The sequence below is a fragment of the Copidosoma floridanum genome, unplaced genomic scaffold (assembly GCF_036245765.1).
Source record: "Copidosoma floridanum isolate Cflo_tuat_1 unplaced genomic scaffold, Cflo_Japanese_pri ptg000013l, whole genome shotgun sequence".
In the NCBI taxonomy this organism is placed as follows: Eukaryota; Metazoa; Arthropoda; class Insecta; order Hymenoptera; family Encyrtidae; genus Copidosoma; species Copidosoma floridanum.
Genome location: NW_028321890.1, coordinates 26,749,180 through 26,769,000, shown reverse-complemented (window position 1 = coordinate 26,769,000; position 19,821 = coordinate 26,749,180). Strand labels below are relative to the sequence as shown.

Below are 19,821 nucleotides of genomic sequence, written 5' to 3'. Positions count from 1 at the left end.
ATCCACGCGATATTTTCTCTTTGTCCATTACTCACTTATTTCCTTTTTTTTTTTTTAACGTTTTGTTTCGTTAAGAGAACAATCGCGGTCGACCAATCGATTACCCCGCGTCCGAACTACGCGCTTTTATTTACACGCAACAGAGAGAGAGAGAGAGAGAAAATCGCCGAGCGAGCTGCGTCCATAAATTTCCTGCCCTCGATCGCAGAGGCACACAACAAAACAGACACGCGCGCGCGCGCACGCACTTTCAGCGGGCTCATTTGTAACCCTCCCGTGTTAAAACGCGGGCTTTCGCGCGCGAGTGTTAATCGTCGCTTTGAGGCGTGCACGCACGGCGCATAACGTAACGGGCTTGAGAACGATCGATCGACTCCGCGGACGTCGCGTGTAGTGTAATTTAATATTGACAATCCATAAATTACAATGCACTAGATCGCTCTCGGGCCGCGGAGTCCATCGCTCATTCCCAACGCAGTTTTAATTTCGCCCCTCCCCAGCTTCTCGATAGCCCTCCCCATTTGTTTTCTCACCGCGGTGTGTATATGTGCACTTTGGCTTGTCCGACAAGATAATTAGACTTTGATATAATAGCCAAGTCGATCGGAGCAGGTTTTCGCTCTTTTACGGTTTGTCTCGTCGTTACGCAAAAGTTGGCACTTTCCCGAACACGTCGGTTTCGAGGGTACTCTGGTTGTTCTGCTGCGATCGATGCACGAACGACCGGTCGGCGTATCTACCCTCTCTCCCTCTCGTCGAAAGACTCAATGGAACCGAGATCAAGATCGCGAGTCGTCGTTCACTTCGACTTGCGAGGCTCATGTGACGCGACGCACACGCGCTTGTGATTGCGTTAATCACCGGTTTGGGATTATTCAAAGCTTTACGGTCTCTTGTAGTTTTTTTTTTTTTTTTTTGGATAACATCCTTGCCGATGATTACTAATTAAAATTTTTATGCATTTTCTCGCTCGAATGAATGATGTTATGAAAATATAGCTAGTACATCTTTTTTTTCTGTTTCAAAGAATTTTTTATGATGTACGAAAAAAAAGTCTTTAACGCGTCCGTGCACGCCGCGAGTCGCCGCAATCAAGCCGAACTGGGAGACTCTTCCGCTCGAGGAGAATAAAAAAAAAAAAAACAAAAAAAAAAAACATCCCTCTCCACGAAATGAACAATAAAAACACTAAACGGTGTGCTCTAGCTGTAATTTATCGCTAAAATTAGGGACGCGGTAATAATGATAATAATTATAATAGTCGTAACATACAATACGTGAATTATTCCTCCTTTGTAAAATATCTACAGCTAGCACAAAGAAGAAAACGTGTAGAAAAGACAATAGACGCTACGCGACGTTTACGCCCTTATACGTTAATTATCTTTATTTTTTTTTTTTTTCTTCCTTCATACTTTTATGCCACAATGTTCAAACATTTTTTCATCCCTTTTCACTCGACACGGTATAATGACAAAAAACATAATAAATAATCATCAAAAACACATCCTCTGCTGGATCCTTTGGATTCATATACTCGCTCGACTAAAACGACTAATCAATCACACGCATCATTGTCACTCTCGCACGTAATTATATATACGTACTCGCACTAGTTTTGTTGTTACATTAATTTTGTTTTTGTTTTTGTTTTTGTTTTTTTTTTTTTACCTCAAGCTTAACAATATCATACCTAGCACGCACAATTTATAGGCTCTATATAGATGAATTACACTCGATTAAACCCAATGGAGGCTAACGCGTGATTCTGATTAGCATGCGATCCAGTTTCTTTCGTATCCGCTACATCCTCGAACGGATCGTCATCCTCGTGATTGCGCATTTTCCCGTATAATAGCAAGTAGAAGTAGTAGTCGTCGACGAACTAATCTTTTTTTTTTTTTTTGTTTGTTTTTTTTTTCGCTTGTCCAGCACACGTATTCACATACACCCCTTTTTCTCTACATCGTGCGAGACACGTATAACGACGGTATAACAATAATAGTAATAATAGTTGCGTATCGTGTAGCGTATAGTAGCACGTCCACATCGCGTAGAAAAAAAAAGCCTTGGGGGTCGAGAGATACATCTCGAATCGGAGGAAACTATAATAAAATTCTATATCTCTTAATAAAAATTCTTCTGCGCCCGCCGACCCTCCCTCGACGGCGTCTTCGTTCACTATATATTTGGTACGAGCAGCTTGTTTTATAACACGACAAGATAAGCGTCATTGCGGTTTTTTTTTTTTTAATTTTAAAATTATTGTACGTGTGTATGTGTGTGGATATAATGTAAAATGGGTGTACCGAATCGAAGGGGTGGTAGGATAACCTTGAAAGGATCATCTTTCGTCCGATGCTTCGCTATTTCTCTGGTAACGAAAGAGTAAGTTTTATGGGAGGCTAGCGGATACATAGGGAGGCAGGCGTTTACCGCGACACCTCGTTTGCATCCTTTATCTCTGGATTGTATCGATTGGCTGGCTGTTTTTAGATATACATGTATAGGTAATTGATAGATAGATAAATAGATGTGTATGTGTTGAAAAATCATGCCTCGTCGTAGAAATGATCATCATCATTGTGGTGTTGTAATTGGTGATGGTAGTACTGGTAGTCGTGGTGCTGGAGTCCGAGGGGCGAGGCTCAGCCCTGCGGTGAGGTCTGGGGCGAGATGTCGGTGTCACCGTCACCCGAGTTCGGCTCGCCCTTCGTCTTCGTCTCCTTCTTCCACTTCATCCGCCGATTCTGGAACCAGATTTTTATCTGGCGCTCGGTCAGGCAGAGCGCGTGCGCTATCTCGATCCTGCGCCGCCTGGTCAGGTAGCGGTTGAAGTGGAACTCCTTCTCGAGCTCCAGGGTCTGGTATCGCGTGTACGTCTGCCTGCCTCGCTTCCTCTCTGCAACGTGAGAAAATATTTTCGACTCGTTAGACATGTTTTTTTTTTTAATTTATTTCTTACTTGGTGAGTTTGTTTACTCTATCGTAATTAATTCATAATTTGATTCATGAGACTTTCCATAAAATGAATTTTCCTTCAAGTGGCATCGATTAAATCCATTCGACGTACCATTACGTAAGGGGATGGTAAAATCATACAGTTGGAAGTATACGAGTTTTTAAACATTATCTTCGTAGAGGCAATAAAAATTTCATAAGCACGCGTTAAACGATTGCCCCCGTGGATTTGCCCAGTAGAAAGATTTATGAGGCAAGGGGCTCGGGAGGAGAGATAAAAACAATTTATGTGGCGATTATGACACTTTTACTTTTTAAGTAGACGCGCGATAATCGTTACGCTTGGACGCCCGAGTATACGACATTGGACATTATACCGCGGTAGCGTTAAAAAAGATATTGTGGCTGCGGTACATGGATTAATCGGCAAGGTAACGCGAGACATTCAATTTGCGAGTCATTCCAATCATATAGAAGCTCATAATCGAGCGCCAATGTATGACAAAAATTGCTATTGCAACTGCATTAATCAATGATATCAGACATCTGTTGGGAGTATGTGGCCTCAACTACTCGTTTTAGTAAATATTAATACTCGAGCCGTTTTTATTTGCATGTAGCATCGTAACCAGCAAATTAAAAGTTATTAATGATTGTCAATTAAGAACACGCATCGGCTACAACAATTTGATTCTCGCCTCGGCGAAAACGAGTTCCTCCCGACAATCGCGCGTAAATTACTCCCGATAAAAATGTCACGTTAAAAAATGGCATTACTTTAGAATTCGTTCCCCGAAGAGTTTGGGCGCAGATGAAGATCGTGGGATTCCACATGTACGTCTCTTTCGGCTGCGCCTGTGCATGCCTGTACCAGACCGCTGCTGCAGGTAAGGAGTGTGTCTTCCTCTATCGCGAAGCTATCATTTACCGGCTGCTCACCGTCACGCCACCCCTACCCGAGGATCCTCCATGGATACATCACAGTCGATGCAAAAGGCAATAGTACCTATACTTCCAGGACGCGTGTCTTTGCGCGCGTTTTCGAATTTCGCTGCTCCACCCGTGGACGGGTACGCCCCTCTTTTTCGCAGGGATCTCATTTATAATGCCCTCCTTCGAATCTTGGACACACACACATACCGAACATTCCGAGAAAAAGTCGAAGAAGACGTCTGGTCTTATCGTTCCTCTTTTTTTTTTTTTTTTTTTTTTCCTCCGCTACATGCCTCGCCTTCTGTCCTCATATCTCTCTGTCTGTTGTCGCGAGGCTGGATTTTTTTTTCCACGCCCTTTTCGAATACGTACCCATGGTGTGTTACAGTTTTTGAAAAATATATGTCGGTCCAGACAAATTTGTTGATTTTGAGAAAGTTTTTTTTCATTCAAAGTAAAATATTGAATTACGAAAATTTGTACGGTGATTTTGGTAGCATATAATGCTTGTTTTTACTTTAATTACAAGAAGAGACGATACATTCCCCATGTGATGGCGATTTCATTGTTTTTGAAAGCAGATTTTCAACACTTGGCAGTAAGAAAACAAAATTGCCGATGGAACAAAGGAGAGAAATAAAATGAAGTTATTTGCATCCCTCGATGGCACATACAAAGGGACTGCCAAAATTTATGACTTAAAACAGCTGGATACAACGTCATTTTTTGAAGGTTCGGTCGCGACATGAATGCATGAGTTTATGTTTATGATGCAGTGGATTATACGTAACCACGCAGTGATCGAAATTTGGCGCTTCTAAAAAGCTTTTCAGTTTGGAATATTAATTGCAAGCAGGAGCTGAAAGGAGCGAGAAGTGCATTTGGAGACTTTAATCTCTTCGAGAAGTGAAGCCAAGGAGGAAAATAAGAGTTCGAGCCAAGAGAAAAAGGGTGAAAAAAAATGTTGTTCTTGAAATGTTGATTCTTTTTATCAAAGATTCGTTGTTAAGATGTTGTAAAAATATCATATTGTTGGTTGTTGTCTACTTGGAGTAACACTAAATTACTCGAGTCGTATGACTTGGCATCTCTGCGATGCTGATTCGACTCTCAGTATATGACTATGGATGCCATACATTAAAATAATTGTTGATGTATATGTAACGACCAATTAACTAAGATCTACCTTGATGTTGTAAATGCTACAGTAACATCTTATTATTATTATTTTTTTTTTTTTACCAACTGTGCATTTTTAATATCTCATGAATAACTTCAAAACTCTACGAAATGAAAAGATACAACCACACGTTTATCACGCTTGTATCTTCAAAAAATTTTCGTTTTCGAGGCAATTTTCCCGTTATAACCGTAAGCTCCAATCATGTAATTACAGTTCAGTTGGGGGCCAGCGTCATTACGTAAAAACCGTCGTATCACACCTCGGAAAGTAAAGCACTCGAGGAAAAACACGATGCCTTTACCCATTTTCGGGGCACTTTCACAAAGTTGCCTTGGTCCGAGGTATAATATGAAAAGGGTTAGGTCGCCATCGAAGTTCGATAAGTGGGATGAGCAGAGGATGAAAAAATAAAGAGAAGAATCCAGGGAAAGGCAAAGAAGAAGTTGGGGGGGGGGGAGAAAAAGAAAGCACAGGAGCAAGAAGAAGAAGAAAACTCCTTGGTGAGCATTCGAGGCAAACGCCGCCCGTCGCGCTGTCGGCCGATGAAGACGGATGGCGGGCTCGGTCTCTTTCACCCCCTCCCCACTTCTTTCAACCCTCCGTGAGAGCAAGACGGAGAAGGCTCTCCTCCTCGGGATCGCTCGTTCCCTCTTTGCTCCTCTCGGATGGAAAAAAAAGGCCATGGTTGCACCAACGCTGGAGAAAGAAAGAGCGTTATGGGCACATGGAGGGAGAAAGGAGGAAGAGGAAGAGATAGCTCCCTGCTGGGAGCTCTTGCCTCTCTTTCTCGTCTTCTTTTACCATACGTATACACGTACACGTGCGCGAGTTACCCCCTCTCCTTCTCTCAAATTAACAACATACCGATCTCTATACATGCCCGGCAGTTTCTCGGCCAACAATCTCCTTCCAGCCTCCTCGTTCTTCTGTATGCCCCCCCCCCAGGCTTCGGGCCCGTCAGCGACAAAAAATACCGAGAAATGTGAGGATGATCGCACTCTCTTCTCCCGCGGCAGTGCACAAACAGGAAGTCTCCATGATTTTGAATAACGCGCTTATTATGTACCCGATCTCCCACTGGAATTTAAAATCTCGAGATCGGCTTGGCTCCAGTTGGAAAAAATGCGAAAGGCATCCCAAGTATTTGGGGTTTTGATGTATCACAATTAGATCTCGATGAACAATAGACTGCAGCCACAAAGTCTGTAATACCGTACCAAATAGGATGTGCGAGGGTTTCTTTTACGATAATTAAATATCAGGTCTCGTTACGAAAAAAAAAAAAAAATCCAACACCGTGACTACGAAAGGTGCGGCCCATGTGAAAATGTATGCCGTCGATCTCGCGCTTAATCACTTCATCGATGTCAACCGACAGCCGAACGAAATTGTATGAAATATGCATTAGCCGAAGCGATATTCGGCACGAAGATGTGTGCGCTCGTGTCTGTGTATGAGCTTGGGAGCCGGTTAATCAAGACGCGATCGAGAGCCGCGTGTACGCTTGTCGGAAGAAGATTGCGCATGAAAGAGACGAGAGCGGATCGAGGGACTCTGGCCGAGGCGTAAATCACACGCGGATCGTGAGCGCGCGCCGAGAGGGGCTCGTAGTAGGTGCACGCGAGAGCGAGAAAAATGAGAGGTGGAAGAAGAAAGAAAAAAAAAAAGGAGGATCGCAGACGCGGAGATGCCGAGAGGCGTGGGTGGAAAGAAAGAGGAATGACTCGGCGATCGGCTGGGGAAGTGACTCGTTGTTGCCAGATATGAGATCGTCTCGTCGTAACGGTCGCACCAGCTCTCGATCGGGGGATGATTAAAATGTTCGCCAACTGTACACCTGGTGGAGGAATGTGGGTCGCCGCTCGTTATTTTCGATGAATCGCCCTCTTGACATTTTCGAAATGGAGGGGGGAGAGGAAAAACTCCGCCGATACGAGAAAAGATCGGAAACAAGACGCCGGCACTACTGAATTTTGTAATCAAACGCTCGGGCTAGCTTTTTACACGCAAGAGATCAGACCTGTCTTCGCGTTGTACAAGAAAGTCGGACGATGTATGCGAAAGGTCACGCGCGAATCGTTGGCTGGGTGTACCTGAGAAGTCTTAAGATAGAAACGCTGGGGAGTCGAGAATATGGACCAGACGACCAAGAAAAGCGCTGGTGCATCGCCGCGGACATATCAGAGTTATTATTATTATTATTACTACATCGTAGATCTCTTATACACAGCGCGTTTCTTGTCAAATCTCCTCGCGTACGTGGATGGAAGTACACTACTTTTTTTTACAATCACTCAAAACTCTCATGTGGATTGAAAATTGCACGTGTCATTGTGATTATCAAAATTTTTTGTAAATATCGGCGTTGATTTGCAAAGGTGTATCCTCACATTGCGTGAACGAAGCTAAAATAAACGTGGCAAGGCCATCAAAAGAATTCCAGAAAAAATATTGACCTCTGATGCAACGACGACGCAATAATAATGCTCTTTTCTCTGATTGTCCGCAAATTGGAGTTTCGCATTTGTTCAGACGAGCGAAATGCAAAGTAATAATTCACGACCGCACGCGGCGGCGGTGGCATATTAATTGCGTGTTTGCGCGTTTGAAGTGCCGGTGTTATCTTAATGACGCGTTTAAGCATCCGCACTTGAGTGCACGTGTCGACTTGGGTCTCAAGTGTAGAAACATTTTTCTTTCCCTGCAGCAGTAAGTAGTATAAAAGTTTCTTGATCCCTATGTATATAATGTACACGTATACCCGCTACCGAGCTGAGAGAGAGAGAGATAATGGTACACACTGCCAAGTGCATGTATATACATGTATCAGTGCTGCAGATGACGCGTTTTATACGCGAGAGTCTCGTTAACAATGGGGCGGACTCATCCCGACTGTGCGGGCAGCGAAACAAGAATAGCGGGAGTATAATAAAGATTAACGATCCCGTAGCTTGATACTTTTCGGTCAAAAGAGCGCGAGAGAGCCGAGGTTTAAATTTAATTTCTAGGGAGAGAGCCCACCCGAGTAGGTGTGTGTGTACTCGCGAGCGAGGAATCTCTCGGAGCGTCGAGACGAGTCGTCTGTGCTGTCGAGATTCTGCTCATTCTTGGGCTGTTTCGCTCGCGCGTGTGCGCTAATTTAGGGCCGCGTGTCACTTGGGAGACAGACTCGGAGGTTGGACGAGTTACTTTTGCCGCGGCTATACTCGTTACATCGAGTGTCTCGTGTTTTTGCCGGAGTAAAAATTATGAGGTAAACGAGTAGTCGATCCCTCGTTTAATATTACTGCGGTGATATTTACCACGTGGGCGGAGTATTTTTTACCGCCACTTTTATGGGTATGAGCTCACATTTGGTGTTGAAAAAACAATACAATAAATTTAGGAATTGAATCCACTAATTTGATAACTTGAAAAATTCAAGCTTTTGTAGAATTAAAAAAAAAATAACCATACAAGGGAAATAAATAAAAATAAACGATAAAACCCTACGGGTGACTAATTGTAAGTAAATCAAAGAGCCGTCATGAAACGATAAACAATAACTAGTTACGTTTGTATGTACCTTCGTCGATGTGTTTGCCGTAGATAAAACAACAAATTATCATAAAATTGGCATCATAAAATGGCAAAAGGACCTTTAATGCGAGAGTGAACAAACAAGCTTGTTTTTTAGCTAAACAACATGATGCTAATGATGAACTTAAATATTCTCAATTCCAAAAAAAACTGTTTTTCCACCCCTGCAAAGCTGGATTTCTAAGAGGTCCTTTATAAAACTATACGACATATTCTTAAATATTATTTAGAAACCACTGAAGAAAATTACTCTACTGGAAACTTGCACCCACGAGATATCCTTTTGTTGTTTGTGGCCCTTCTTTCAAGTCAGACCGACTTATTGGTGTTTTTACAACGATTAACACTCTAATACTATGTGTTCGTACAGTTGGGACAGTTCTACGAAGCAGTATCTTCAATGCAAGCATCCAAAACATAATATAAGACGAGCTTTTGCAAAAACGCTCCAGCTGCGACGCATTGTCATATAAATACACTTGTTTATCCAGGGCAAACGAGCCGAGACGGGCCTCTCACAGACCGGCGCTCGCCACTGTAGAATTATCCGAGTATAGACGAGATCATGCACTTTGCCTCCCTCGCCACCGATGCTGGCTTGCTCCTCGCGCGACACGGCATCTCTTTCTCGCCTTTCCTCCTCTCTCGCTCACGACTTCTCGCGGACGAAGGTGACTTTAAACGCGAGGCAATAAATTAACGGCGTTGGGTTACGCAAGGATCAAATGTCCCCTGGAGTATGCCGAAAGATTTATGGGTCTACCTTCTTTCTCTCCCTCTCGATGCAACAGCATCACCAACAGCGGTACATAGCACACGGAATGAAGAGCGTATAATACATACACACAGCACTTTGCTTGTTACTGGCTAGTCTTGCTAGCTCCCCTTGGCACGGAGTCTCTCTGCGCGCGAGCTCTGCCTCCAGGATACATACACCAACTTTACAGATGAACAGCTAGCCGGATATGTTGCATCCCGCTAATAAGGCGCGGCCCGCTCCAATTAACCCGGGGGCTCTCCCATCCTTGCCTTGTCGCGGGCCTCTGTACGCGTGCTCGCCTTGGCAGCCTTGAAAGCGCGACCCGACGATTATCCACGGCCCATCGCTTCCATTAATTCGTACCGTGTAATGTGCATTATCATCGGCCTACATACCTTGCGTTATACTGTTATCACACACGGCGTGTCCGAGAAAGTCAGACGAGAGCTTCCACCCTCCTTTTATTTTTCTTCGCTCGTAAATAATCATACGCACATTTCGGACGGGAGTTACGAGAGTAACTTGCCCGGGCGCGCTAGCGGGTCTTGGGTTTTTCAAGAAACTTGGGCAAAGTTTACGCGTCCGGGGCAATGTTGTTTGCGGACGTGAATAATTGGAGTACACGCGACCCGACGAGCGATGGAAAATCTCCGAGGGATCGTCTCCCCCGAGGACATCTTTTCCAGCTCGTGGGATGGTTTTTATATCGAGTAAGTAGGTATCTATCGATGGTTTTTTACACCTCGACGATGCAAAAAAAAAAAATCTTTGGCGCAAATAGCAATGGGGAAAACTCGGGAGATAGCGTGCACGGACGCGTATAAAACGAAAGCGACGCCGGTGATTCTCACACGTTTCCAAAGCGTGTACGCTCTCAAGAGCTCATCATCCTCGCAAGTTCAAAGGGAAGCTTTTTCCCGAGGCCGAGGATCAATTTCTCATTTTTCACGCGCGAGCTGGGGACGCTCCCTCCATTTTCTATATTAAGGGTGGAAAAAAACGAGCAGCAAGCGGAGGGAGAAAAGCCCCCGTCCCATCCCCGGCGTCACTTCCTTTCACGTGTCGGCCTCCTCAGTCACTCTCGCGCGCGGGCAAATTATTTTTAGAGCGGACACGTGTCCCCTTCGTTCACGTCTGCTACTCTCTCTCTCTCTCCTTACATGCGCGAGCGCCGTGAGTAAGTGTACACCCATACTGCCGGCTCCACAGATCTATCATGCGACGTACTCTTTTCTTCCGCTTCCACAACCGCGCAAAGCCTTCCCTCTAATTTCTCAGCTATACGCGAGCCGCGCTTTGATACTCCGTTGCGCGAGCCTTTTCTTCCCATACATCTTTCTCTCTCTGTGCATAATGGGCATCACTGCAAGCCCGCGTGTCTTACCGTGTACATGTATATATTTATGTACCCACGAGGGTGATCAATACAGCCGAGCCTCTCCATGTGTTTCTCCGTCTCTCGCGTGCCGCTGTTGAACGCCATGGGTGTGTACAAACACGTTAGCTCTTCCAACCCCCCTTCCTTTTCGTACATTATACGATCTTCGTTTGTTCCTCCGTTCTTTTTTTTTTTTTTTTTTTTTTTTTTTTCTCCCTCCTTTGCCTGCACGGATATCACTCAGGGGCGCGTTGTTTTATTAACTTTTGAATTATTTATGCGCGCGGCAGAGTTCCCTCCCTTTTTTTTTTTTTTTCGTTCTTCCTTGCTTTCTGTCTATTCATCAAAAAAAAAAAGAAAAAAAAGAAAGATTTTACAACAGAAAGACAGCAGTAGGGAAGAACAAAAGGGCGGAGGTTGAAAGAGGACGTGGAAGAGGCCGGCGGGATTCTTTTTGCGCGGGCTTTGCAAAAGCTCGGGCCCTTAATTAAATTCGCGAACAAAGCAGTCACTGTCCCTCGAATCAAATGGCAGAGATGGGGTCTTTTTGCTCGTGTTTTTGGTGCCTCGGTTGGTGGAAAAAAAAAAAAAAAATCCGCACGTGTGGAGGCCGTACGGGAAAAATGAGAGATAGCGAGGCGCGCCGGGGAGAGAAAAATTCAGACGCCGTGCGAGGAGTCATATCTCGCTGGCCGTATCGCGTGAGTGGAAAAAGGCTGCCGCTGCAGCTAGTCGAGGAAAAAAAGGGGGAAATGTAGGAGGAATGCCGAGATTGTGCGACGAATCATTTATGCTGCTGCCGACTCGACGGGGTTTTTAATGGCGTAAGAGCCATTGTGATGCAGAGGACACGCGACCCGTATTTATTCGTGCCATTTGAGTTGTTGTTTTTTCATTGGGTGGCTCAAAATTGTGGGAACCCAAAGTTTCGTTGTGCCACGTTGATTCGAAAATAATTGAGGACACATCCTCCCGTGATGAGGTGATCGTCCGATTTCGAGCAATCGTTGAAAAAATGTATTTTAAAAAAATGAGGGTGTTAATGAGAACGAAAAACGAGGAGGAAACAAAAAAAGGGAGATTAAAGGCAAGGAGGAAAAAAAGAAATGTATAGGATCACAGGGAGCGGGATGTAGCAAGGGCGAGGGAGGGAGTTTGAGCGAGCATGGCGATGGTGGGCCTCGTCGAAAAGAGAAAAAAAAAAAAAAAAAAAGGAGGCGAACCACCACGCGTTTCTCGGGGGTTTCCGTGGATCATCCATCATCGTCATTTGTCCCTCCCCCTCTGCCCCGACATCGGCTCCTGCTACACCCGGCTCCTCCTTGCCCCTCTCGCTTATACGTATCGTTTTCTACTTCCATACTTATTCTCGAACTAGTCTGTGAGCCCGGCTCATTTTCTCCCGCACGAGCTCCACACTCTCGCTCCTCCCTCAGCCCTTTTTCTTTCTTTTCCTCCGCGTATCGGCCCTCGCCATCCTTTCTTCTTCTTCTTCTTCTTCTCCTCGTTCGTCGCTTTCATCTTTTTCTCCATTTCGCTCGCACGTATGCACGTACATATACTCCGGGCAGTTGCTAGACCGAATCACGCGCCGGGAAGTATAATTACACACGAGAAGACGATGCGCACGTTAATTGAGGGAGTAGGGCTCGGAAAATTTTCGGAAAGTCGTCGGCTATCTGGTTTTTCTTCTTCGTTCGGCCGGGGGTAGGGGTGGCAGCTGCATATTTGATTTATGCGCGTGAGTTTCGGGTGCAACGTGCTGTCGCAGAGGATCGGCGCTGGAAAGTATACGGGCAGGCACTTTTCGGAAAGGACATGGGAATGTAGAGTAGTGAGGAGAAACAGCCAATTTCAGGCAGATGGACCTGAAAGGAGATATCCAAAAACAATGATACTTCCAGGCGTTGTACAGAGTTTTAACGGAGTTACGTATAACGGGATACGACGAACGCCTATTTCTAGTTACGAAAGTAAAAGGCGGAAAGTAATAAGATGCAAGTTTTTTCGTTGCCCCAACGGGGCACCTTGTAACTAAAAAAAAAAATAAATAAATAAATTAATAGTAAATTGATATGACTTTGTATGTAAATAGTTAGAAAATTGAAAATATAAGAAAATCGTGTTCCAATCCTCGAGTAACAAAAATAAATGAGTAGAAAATTTGTCAGGTCAAAATACCATCCGTAATAAAATACTTAAAAGTAAAAACTGGAAATATGTGTTTTATACTATTGAATGATAAGACCCATGTTGATTAATTAATTAATGGCATCTTTCATGAGCAGAGAACAATTATTTTTCATTTTATTAAAATGAGTTCATTAATGGTATTGTCAATCCTTTTTGTATGATATTTATCATTTTAATTTTTACCATGTTAATTTTAAATTATATTAAAATTGTAACTTTAAAAGTATTGAGACAGTTATAACATGTATTTAATGACTCCTAAATAATTAAATTATTTGCAGTTTTGAACAAAATTATATTAATAATTAGGAGTTTGACGAATTACGCGCTAATTGATTGGTAGCGGTTTTTGTTTTATATAGTCGATACCTTAAACATTAATACAATTATATCCGTTATAATAATTACCTATAATTTATTACAGGCATTTACACCTTTTGGAGAAAAATTTTATCCAATGCATTTAATCGGTGTATGGGCGTATACAAAAACAACCAAGCGATTTTCGTCGAAATTACCATTTTTTCCCCAAAAGCCATCGGTCTTTATTATTTTACAAGAGATAACACGCTGAGCCCAAAAAATGCCGATTGAAGAATTTTTAAGCGCGATTTTGCTTAAAAATATATCCAAGACATTCATCTCGACGCGTGACTCGTCCCCGATAAAAAAGCATACATCATCTCGGCGTGCTCGAGCAATTTGCAAAAAAAAACCTTCCTTTAACGACTGCCAAAAAATTTCGCAAAATTATCAGCCTTGCATCTCCGGGGCGCTCGTTTCACACGATAATAGTTGCCTTACATAAACACGGTATAAAAGGAGGAGACCGGTCGTGCGATAAAATTCATGCACATCTCGCCGAAAATCGCGTCAAAGGTAACGCCTTGGGGGAAAAATGGGGGGGGGGATAAAGGATAGTGTGGAAAAAAATGGTGAAATCCGTGAAATCACTCATACGGGCATTAACGGTAGCAAAACGCAGAGAGGTAAGTGTCGCTTTCTCTTGGGCACGATGAGCCCGAGAGAGAGAGAGAACAGTGACCACGTGGTTGCCTCATGTTGTATATTTATGAAAGCGGGGCCACGACGACGCCATAAATTCACCAGCTGCCCGAAGCAGCAACGAAATTATCTCGCGCATATTAAAAGCACCGTTGTTCCTGCAGGTATATTATAATGTATATGTGCAGCAACGAAGAAAATCGAACATCTCGTTCGGCTCTTTTTTTTAGAATTAGCAGCATAACTATGCAAAATTTTTTTTTTTTTTTTTTCATCATCTTTTGTGCATAGCAATCGTACAATTGGTGCATTGAAAACAAAACGGTTGTTAAATAAAACTCTAGTTTTTATTATCTCTGCGATCGGATAGTTCTGACATTGATACGCTATTTTCGCAAAAAATCAACATAGTTACCGATACTTATTTTTTTATTACCGGAGGTGTATAAAAAAGATTTGCATCACAACATTCGTTACTCAAACTCTGAGAAACATTGATCAAAACGGTCCAGTTGATAAAGGGTCACGAAAATGGAAAAAATTTAGATACGAGACCTGAGAATAGCATGTTGCCTCAAATAAAAAAATTGACAAACCCCATAGATGAAAGAGAAAAAAAGGAGACATTTAAACATGACAAATTTTTTTAATTTCCATTTTAGAGACCCCTAAGTAAGCTATATTCTCAGTCAAGATAATATAACTATTAGATTTAGAGAAGAGTAGTGAGCAGCAGGACATGGGACAGGAGTAGATTAATACATTGATTCTATCCGCTGTGTGTTGCAAAATCCACGGTCGGATTTATCCATACATACATATTACATCATATACAAATGGCGGAAATTCTGCTGCTCACTCCCTCAAAGCTCACTAGAGAAGAAGTAAACAAAACAAAAAATATCAAAAGCTCAATTTTCAGTCACACGAGAGCCATGCGTGCTGTTATAAACCGTAATTATTTGAGCACTAATCTACGACAGTACTATGAGATTTTCCGTGTCTTATCTTTGTGTTAAAAACAACCCCTGTAGCGTAAAAACTATTGTCATCAGGTGTATCGCGCATAGAAAGAGAAACTATAGTTTCGTTTCATAAGAAATGTAAATTTAACCAATGGCTTTCGTAAAGCATACATCGATGAACAAAGTAAAAGTGAGTACTCGTAATAAATTACCAGTAATGTATATTAGGGTATACGGACCGTCAATACCTCACGTTAAATACACGCAGCGATGGTCTATACGCACTTCGACAGCGTGAATATTCAAATTTACTGGACAAAACTATTTACCCGTATAACAAAGAGACGAAAAATAAAGAGACAACGAGCGCACAAAACCTCCTGTATGACATCGATCGCACCGTTCTGCCGGAGACGGCCATTTCGAAAGCTCAGCCTACGCCACCCCTTCATGAAAAAAACTCCCCACACGCGATTACCCTAAACACGAGGTACTCATACGACCGCGTGTTTGTTTGGGCTCGGTAATTACCGCGTAATGGCACCAACGATGGAAACAAAAGGCCAGACGAGAGGCTTATAATTCAACGGATCGATTATCCAAGGCTCGTATTGGACAAACAGAAGCGTATAATGTACACGCAAGCTTGGGCTCATCGATACACAGGAGGAAATCGAGGGTTGCATAATTCATAGGATACAACCCGGTGATGTGAAGAATGGCAGGACGAAGGGCACTCTATAGGTGTACCTACCTATAGGTGATCAAAACTCCAAAGGACACGTCGGAGCTCCTTGCCACGTGAAAAGGGCGTGTTGCTAGTGTGTGGGCACAAGTATATGTTACACACGAACGCGTTTGGTGTGAATATTTCCGAAAAAATAACGCAAGGTGCCGACATCTGTGAGCCGACTCGGGAACCCACTCGAGCGTGAGTTTATGAGCTCGTTCGATGGGGCCGTTCGACTGGCAATGTCGGGCAGCAAACCTTGCACACCAGGACCACGAGGAGAAGGTATACGTACATATATAGGGAAAGAAAGAGGAGAGCAACGAACGAAGGCTGTGCTCCTCGATCGAGTCGGTGTGGTGTCCGGTTGCCGGTTCGGCATCGACGGACGATCGGTTAGCGGGTATACTATATTGCAACGCAGTATCGCGAGGGCAGGGCTTCAGCTTCCGAGAGCAGCCGGAAGATGGGAGAGTCAACTAGATCCTGTTTGAATCGTACCAAAACTATCACTGATTAGAACCACAGGTGATTTCGTTGACTGCACCCGCACTTTTCACAAAATAAATTTCCCAAAAAAAAAAAAAAATCGTTCACAAGTACAACCGGCACGAGGTTGAGCACGAAAGTTTTAATCGAACCTCGACGCGCACCCTCGTCGAGCCCACGTTCAGGGAGGAAAAGCTCCTCAAAGTTTTCGCATATCTCGCCACGACGGAAATTGAACTGCGACTGAGAGCCCCGAGCTTGGGGCTGTAGCAGTACGTCCCAAAGGCTTCTTCTACAAATCCTTGCGATAATTTACTCGTCGGTGACAACGTACCTGCGCTGGGTTAAGTATAATAATGGTAGACGGTAAATTTCTCGGTCGAGCCTATTATGGCTTTTCGGGGCGTTGGTCCGAGTTGGTAGGCGGGAAAGCCCGTTACGGAGCATCAGAGAAAAGACGACGAAACGAGAGCGAAAGCCACGGGGGGTTCCACAACCAACCTGTGCGCCTCTTCGACTTGTCGTCCGTCGAAAGGTTCCGATACCTTCCGCACTGCTCTGATGTTTACGAACTATACCTGTATACGTACATTCAGTGCTGTGTCTACTATATATATAGCCGCTTTGCCTCATGCTACGCGTATAAATTACGAGAGACCGGCCTATTATCACTTCGTTATGGCCCCCATAAATCCTGGGCCTCGTTGCCTCGCCTGTGTTGTCTGCGAGGCTGAGCCACTCTATATATACAGACAACCAGAGGGACCACAAATTCTCGACCTTGAATTTCGCGAGACCTTGATCGAAAGCGAGATGTACATGAAATGTATTGGAGGTACCCGATCATCCAAGTAATTGATTTTATCGCGAAATTATTTCCAAAATTAACAGTAGTAACGGTTAAGTGCATCGTTTCTAATATAATATAAGCTCGTCTCTTGTTGTATACAGTGCAAGGACCTTAAAATTGGAAGGTACGCGCATTAATTACGCGAACGATAATTACCGCAAATGCGCGCCAAGCAGATAAGCATCGCACAACGAAGAAACTCGGCTTTTCGCGCGGCTTTGTACCACGTAACGCGGAAGGCTGTGCAATTTGCATGAGCCGTCGTCGTACTCGCCCTACAGTTTACGGTAGGGATTTATGTATGGGGTTTCTACAAAAAAAAACCGATGATCGGTCAACAAAAAAAGTTAAATTAGAAAAAATTGAAAAGCTAACCGATCTGCGAATTCGTTGACGATGCAACTTATGTAACAATAACACGTCCACGGGTCTTGTGCAACGCGCGTGTGTCGCAAAACTCGGGATTCCAACGTGGTTTGGTAAAACACGCATATATGAGTGGAGTCGGGCTAAAAGGTCAGGGCAATAAATAACTCGAGTCGCGCGAGCCGGCCGTGCATGTGTGCGCGGGACGCGTGCCTAGAAAATTGGAGACACGTATATTATATACCTACACCTATTTCTGGCTGTAAGTACAACAGTTGCTATATACGTTTATAACCAGGACGCCGGCTGTTCTGGTTGCCCCCCCCACGCGCGTGTGTGTCCTCTTCCACGTGCTACCACATTTTTCTCGATCTAGTTTTCACTCGGACGACTGGTGTTATTGCACAAATCCGAAACCCGCAAGGACTTTTTGGAAGGTTTCTCGCCTACCCGTTTTTTTTTTTTTTTTTTTTTTTTTTTGTAACGTTCGTGCAATAAAATTACAACTTACCGATTTGAAATTTAAAGAAATTGGACAGTCAATCGAATTAACAATTTATCATAAGAATAAGCCACAACAAGCCTCTTTTTCATTAGAAATTTTTCCACTGAAAAACGTTAAAGTAAGGATGAAATTTAATCGTACTAATTAAATGCGACGGGGAATCGACATAATGTATATATACCTGTCCTGTCAAAACGATTACTCTCCCACAGTTCAAAAAGATGATAAGGTAAAAAGTCTATTAGTCAAGCATGACTTGTCGAATGGGGGTGAAAAAACACTACCCCCTCACTGTTGTGCAGGTCATGTAAAACCCCGTTTCTATATAATATAGTTACAGCAATCATATTATGATAAATCAACTCGACTCACCGAACTGACTCCTCATCCAGGGGTAAAGCGGACTGGGCAAGTTGTTGGCCGCGTTGTTTTGCGGCGTGCCGGGCGGCTGCTGTTGCCCCAGGGGCGACGCAACGACGCCCTGATGCTGCTGCGGCTGGGCCTGCTGCTGGTGCATCGCCGCCGCCGCCGCCGCTGCCGCAACCGCCGCCTGTTGCTGTGCCTGCGTGCTCGGCGTTTGTTGCTGTTGTTGCTGCTGCTGGTACATCATGTGCTGCTGCGTTTGCTGCATGTGCTGCTGCTGATGGGGCTGTTGAGCCTGCGGGGGTTGCTGCTGGGGATGGGGCGGCGGGGGCTGTTGGGCCTGCATGTGCGGATGCTGGGGGTGCATCTGGTGGTGCATCTGGGTTTGGTCGACGAGGGGCGGGCTGTCGGGCCCGTCGAGGACGCTGCCCTGGTGGTCGACCGCGGCGGCCTGGAGCTTGCACGAGGCGTATACGATGGGCGTGCTTGGGTGGCCGTTGACCACCGGGGTCGGGGTGTGGCCCATGTGGCCCACCATGCCCGCGGTCGGCGAGCTCGCCCTGTACCCGGCCATGTCCATCCCGTGTTCCTGCTGCTGCTGGTAATAGGCCGCGTTGCGAATGTCCATGCGATCGTAGGGCGGGAAGCGGGGATAGGGCATGCCCGGCTGTTGGCCCGTCGCGGCGCTCCCATAGTGGTGGCCGGGCACGCCGCCTTGGCGCAGCTGGAGGGCAGGGTCGCACGGATCGCTGGCCTGTTGGGGCTGCTGTGGCACCGGTTGCTGCTGCTGGGGCACTTGGACGGCCGCCCCGTAGTGCTGCTGGTGCTGGTGCGGATGCTCGACCCCGCCATTGCGCAGATCCGGGATGTACGAATTCGCAAAGTACGAACTCATGCTATGGCTATGGGCGTGTGGCTGCTGCGGCCAGTCACTCGCGCACTCGTCGTCTAACAGTTTTAGGCTTTATCGTTAACTGGTCGCGGTGGAAAAACTCTGGATAAATTATCCAGCCTCGACCTTTTTTATTTCCACCACCCCCCTCCTTCTATTCCTTTGTTGTCCCTTTCTTTTTTTTTTTCTTTTTTTTTTTTTTTTTTTTGTCTTCCTTGGCTACAGTTCTCGCCGATGTAATTACAATCTCCTTCCGCTATTCACTCGTAGGTTTCTTGTTATAATTTTGTACTCTTTATCCTCTCGGTTTGACTATACTATTATCATTATTATTATTATCATTACAACTATTATTTATTATTATTACTTTATCCACGCGCGGGCTTTCACACACTCTCGGACACTCTGCGAACTTTTTTTATTTTTTTTAATTTTTTTTCTTTGTTACAAACGTTATCACCACTCAGATTAATATTATTATTTTTATTCTCATCTCATGGACACGACACGATACACCTGTGTTACGTATATTATTAAAACTTCACGTCTTGTGGCTGTTTCTTTCAAATCAACTAATTTACGTGCTTCGCTTGCTCCTCCTTCTTCTTTTTCTTTTGTTTCAAATATACATACATATGTATTTATACTCGATATTTATATATGTATATG

At 44.4% G+C, this 19,821-nt stretch overlaps 1 protein-coding gene across 1 annotated transcript; it reads right to left on the bottom strand.

Moving 5' to 3' along the window:
* Window positions 1–1,633: 1,633 nt before the first annotated feature.
* Window positions 1,634–19,342, bottom strand: Antp (homeotic protein antennapedia). The gene is made up of 2 exons (XM_014363609.3): window positions 18,270–19,342; window positions 1,634–2,902 (listed from the first exon to the last, which is right to left on the bottom strand). The coding sequence occupies exons 1-2, from the start codon at window positions 19,153–19,155 to the stop codon at window positions 2,649–2,651; spliced, it is 1,140 nt and encodes a 379-aa protein (XP_014219095.1). The 5' UTR covers window positions 19,156–19,342; the 3' UTR covers window positions 1,634–2,648.
* Between the last annotated feature and the right edge of the window lie 479 nt (window positions 19,343–19,821).

Bases quoted from the DNA above. Each gene is read 5' to 3' on its own strand.
- Antp (XM_014363609.3), bottom strand. From the start codon at position 19,155: ATGAGTTCGTACTTTGCGAATTCGTACATCCCGGATCTGCGCAATGGC. The intron at 2,903-18,269 runs GTGAGTCGAGTT...CTCACGTTGCAG, and splicing joins CTGGATGAGGAGTCAGTTCG to AGAGGAAGCGAGGCAGGCAG.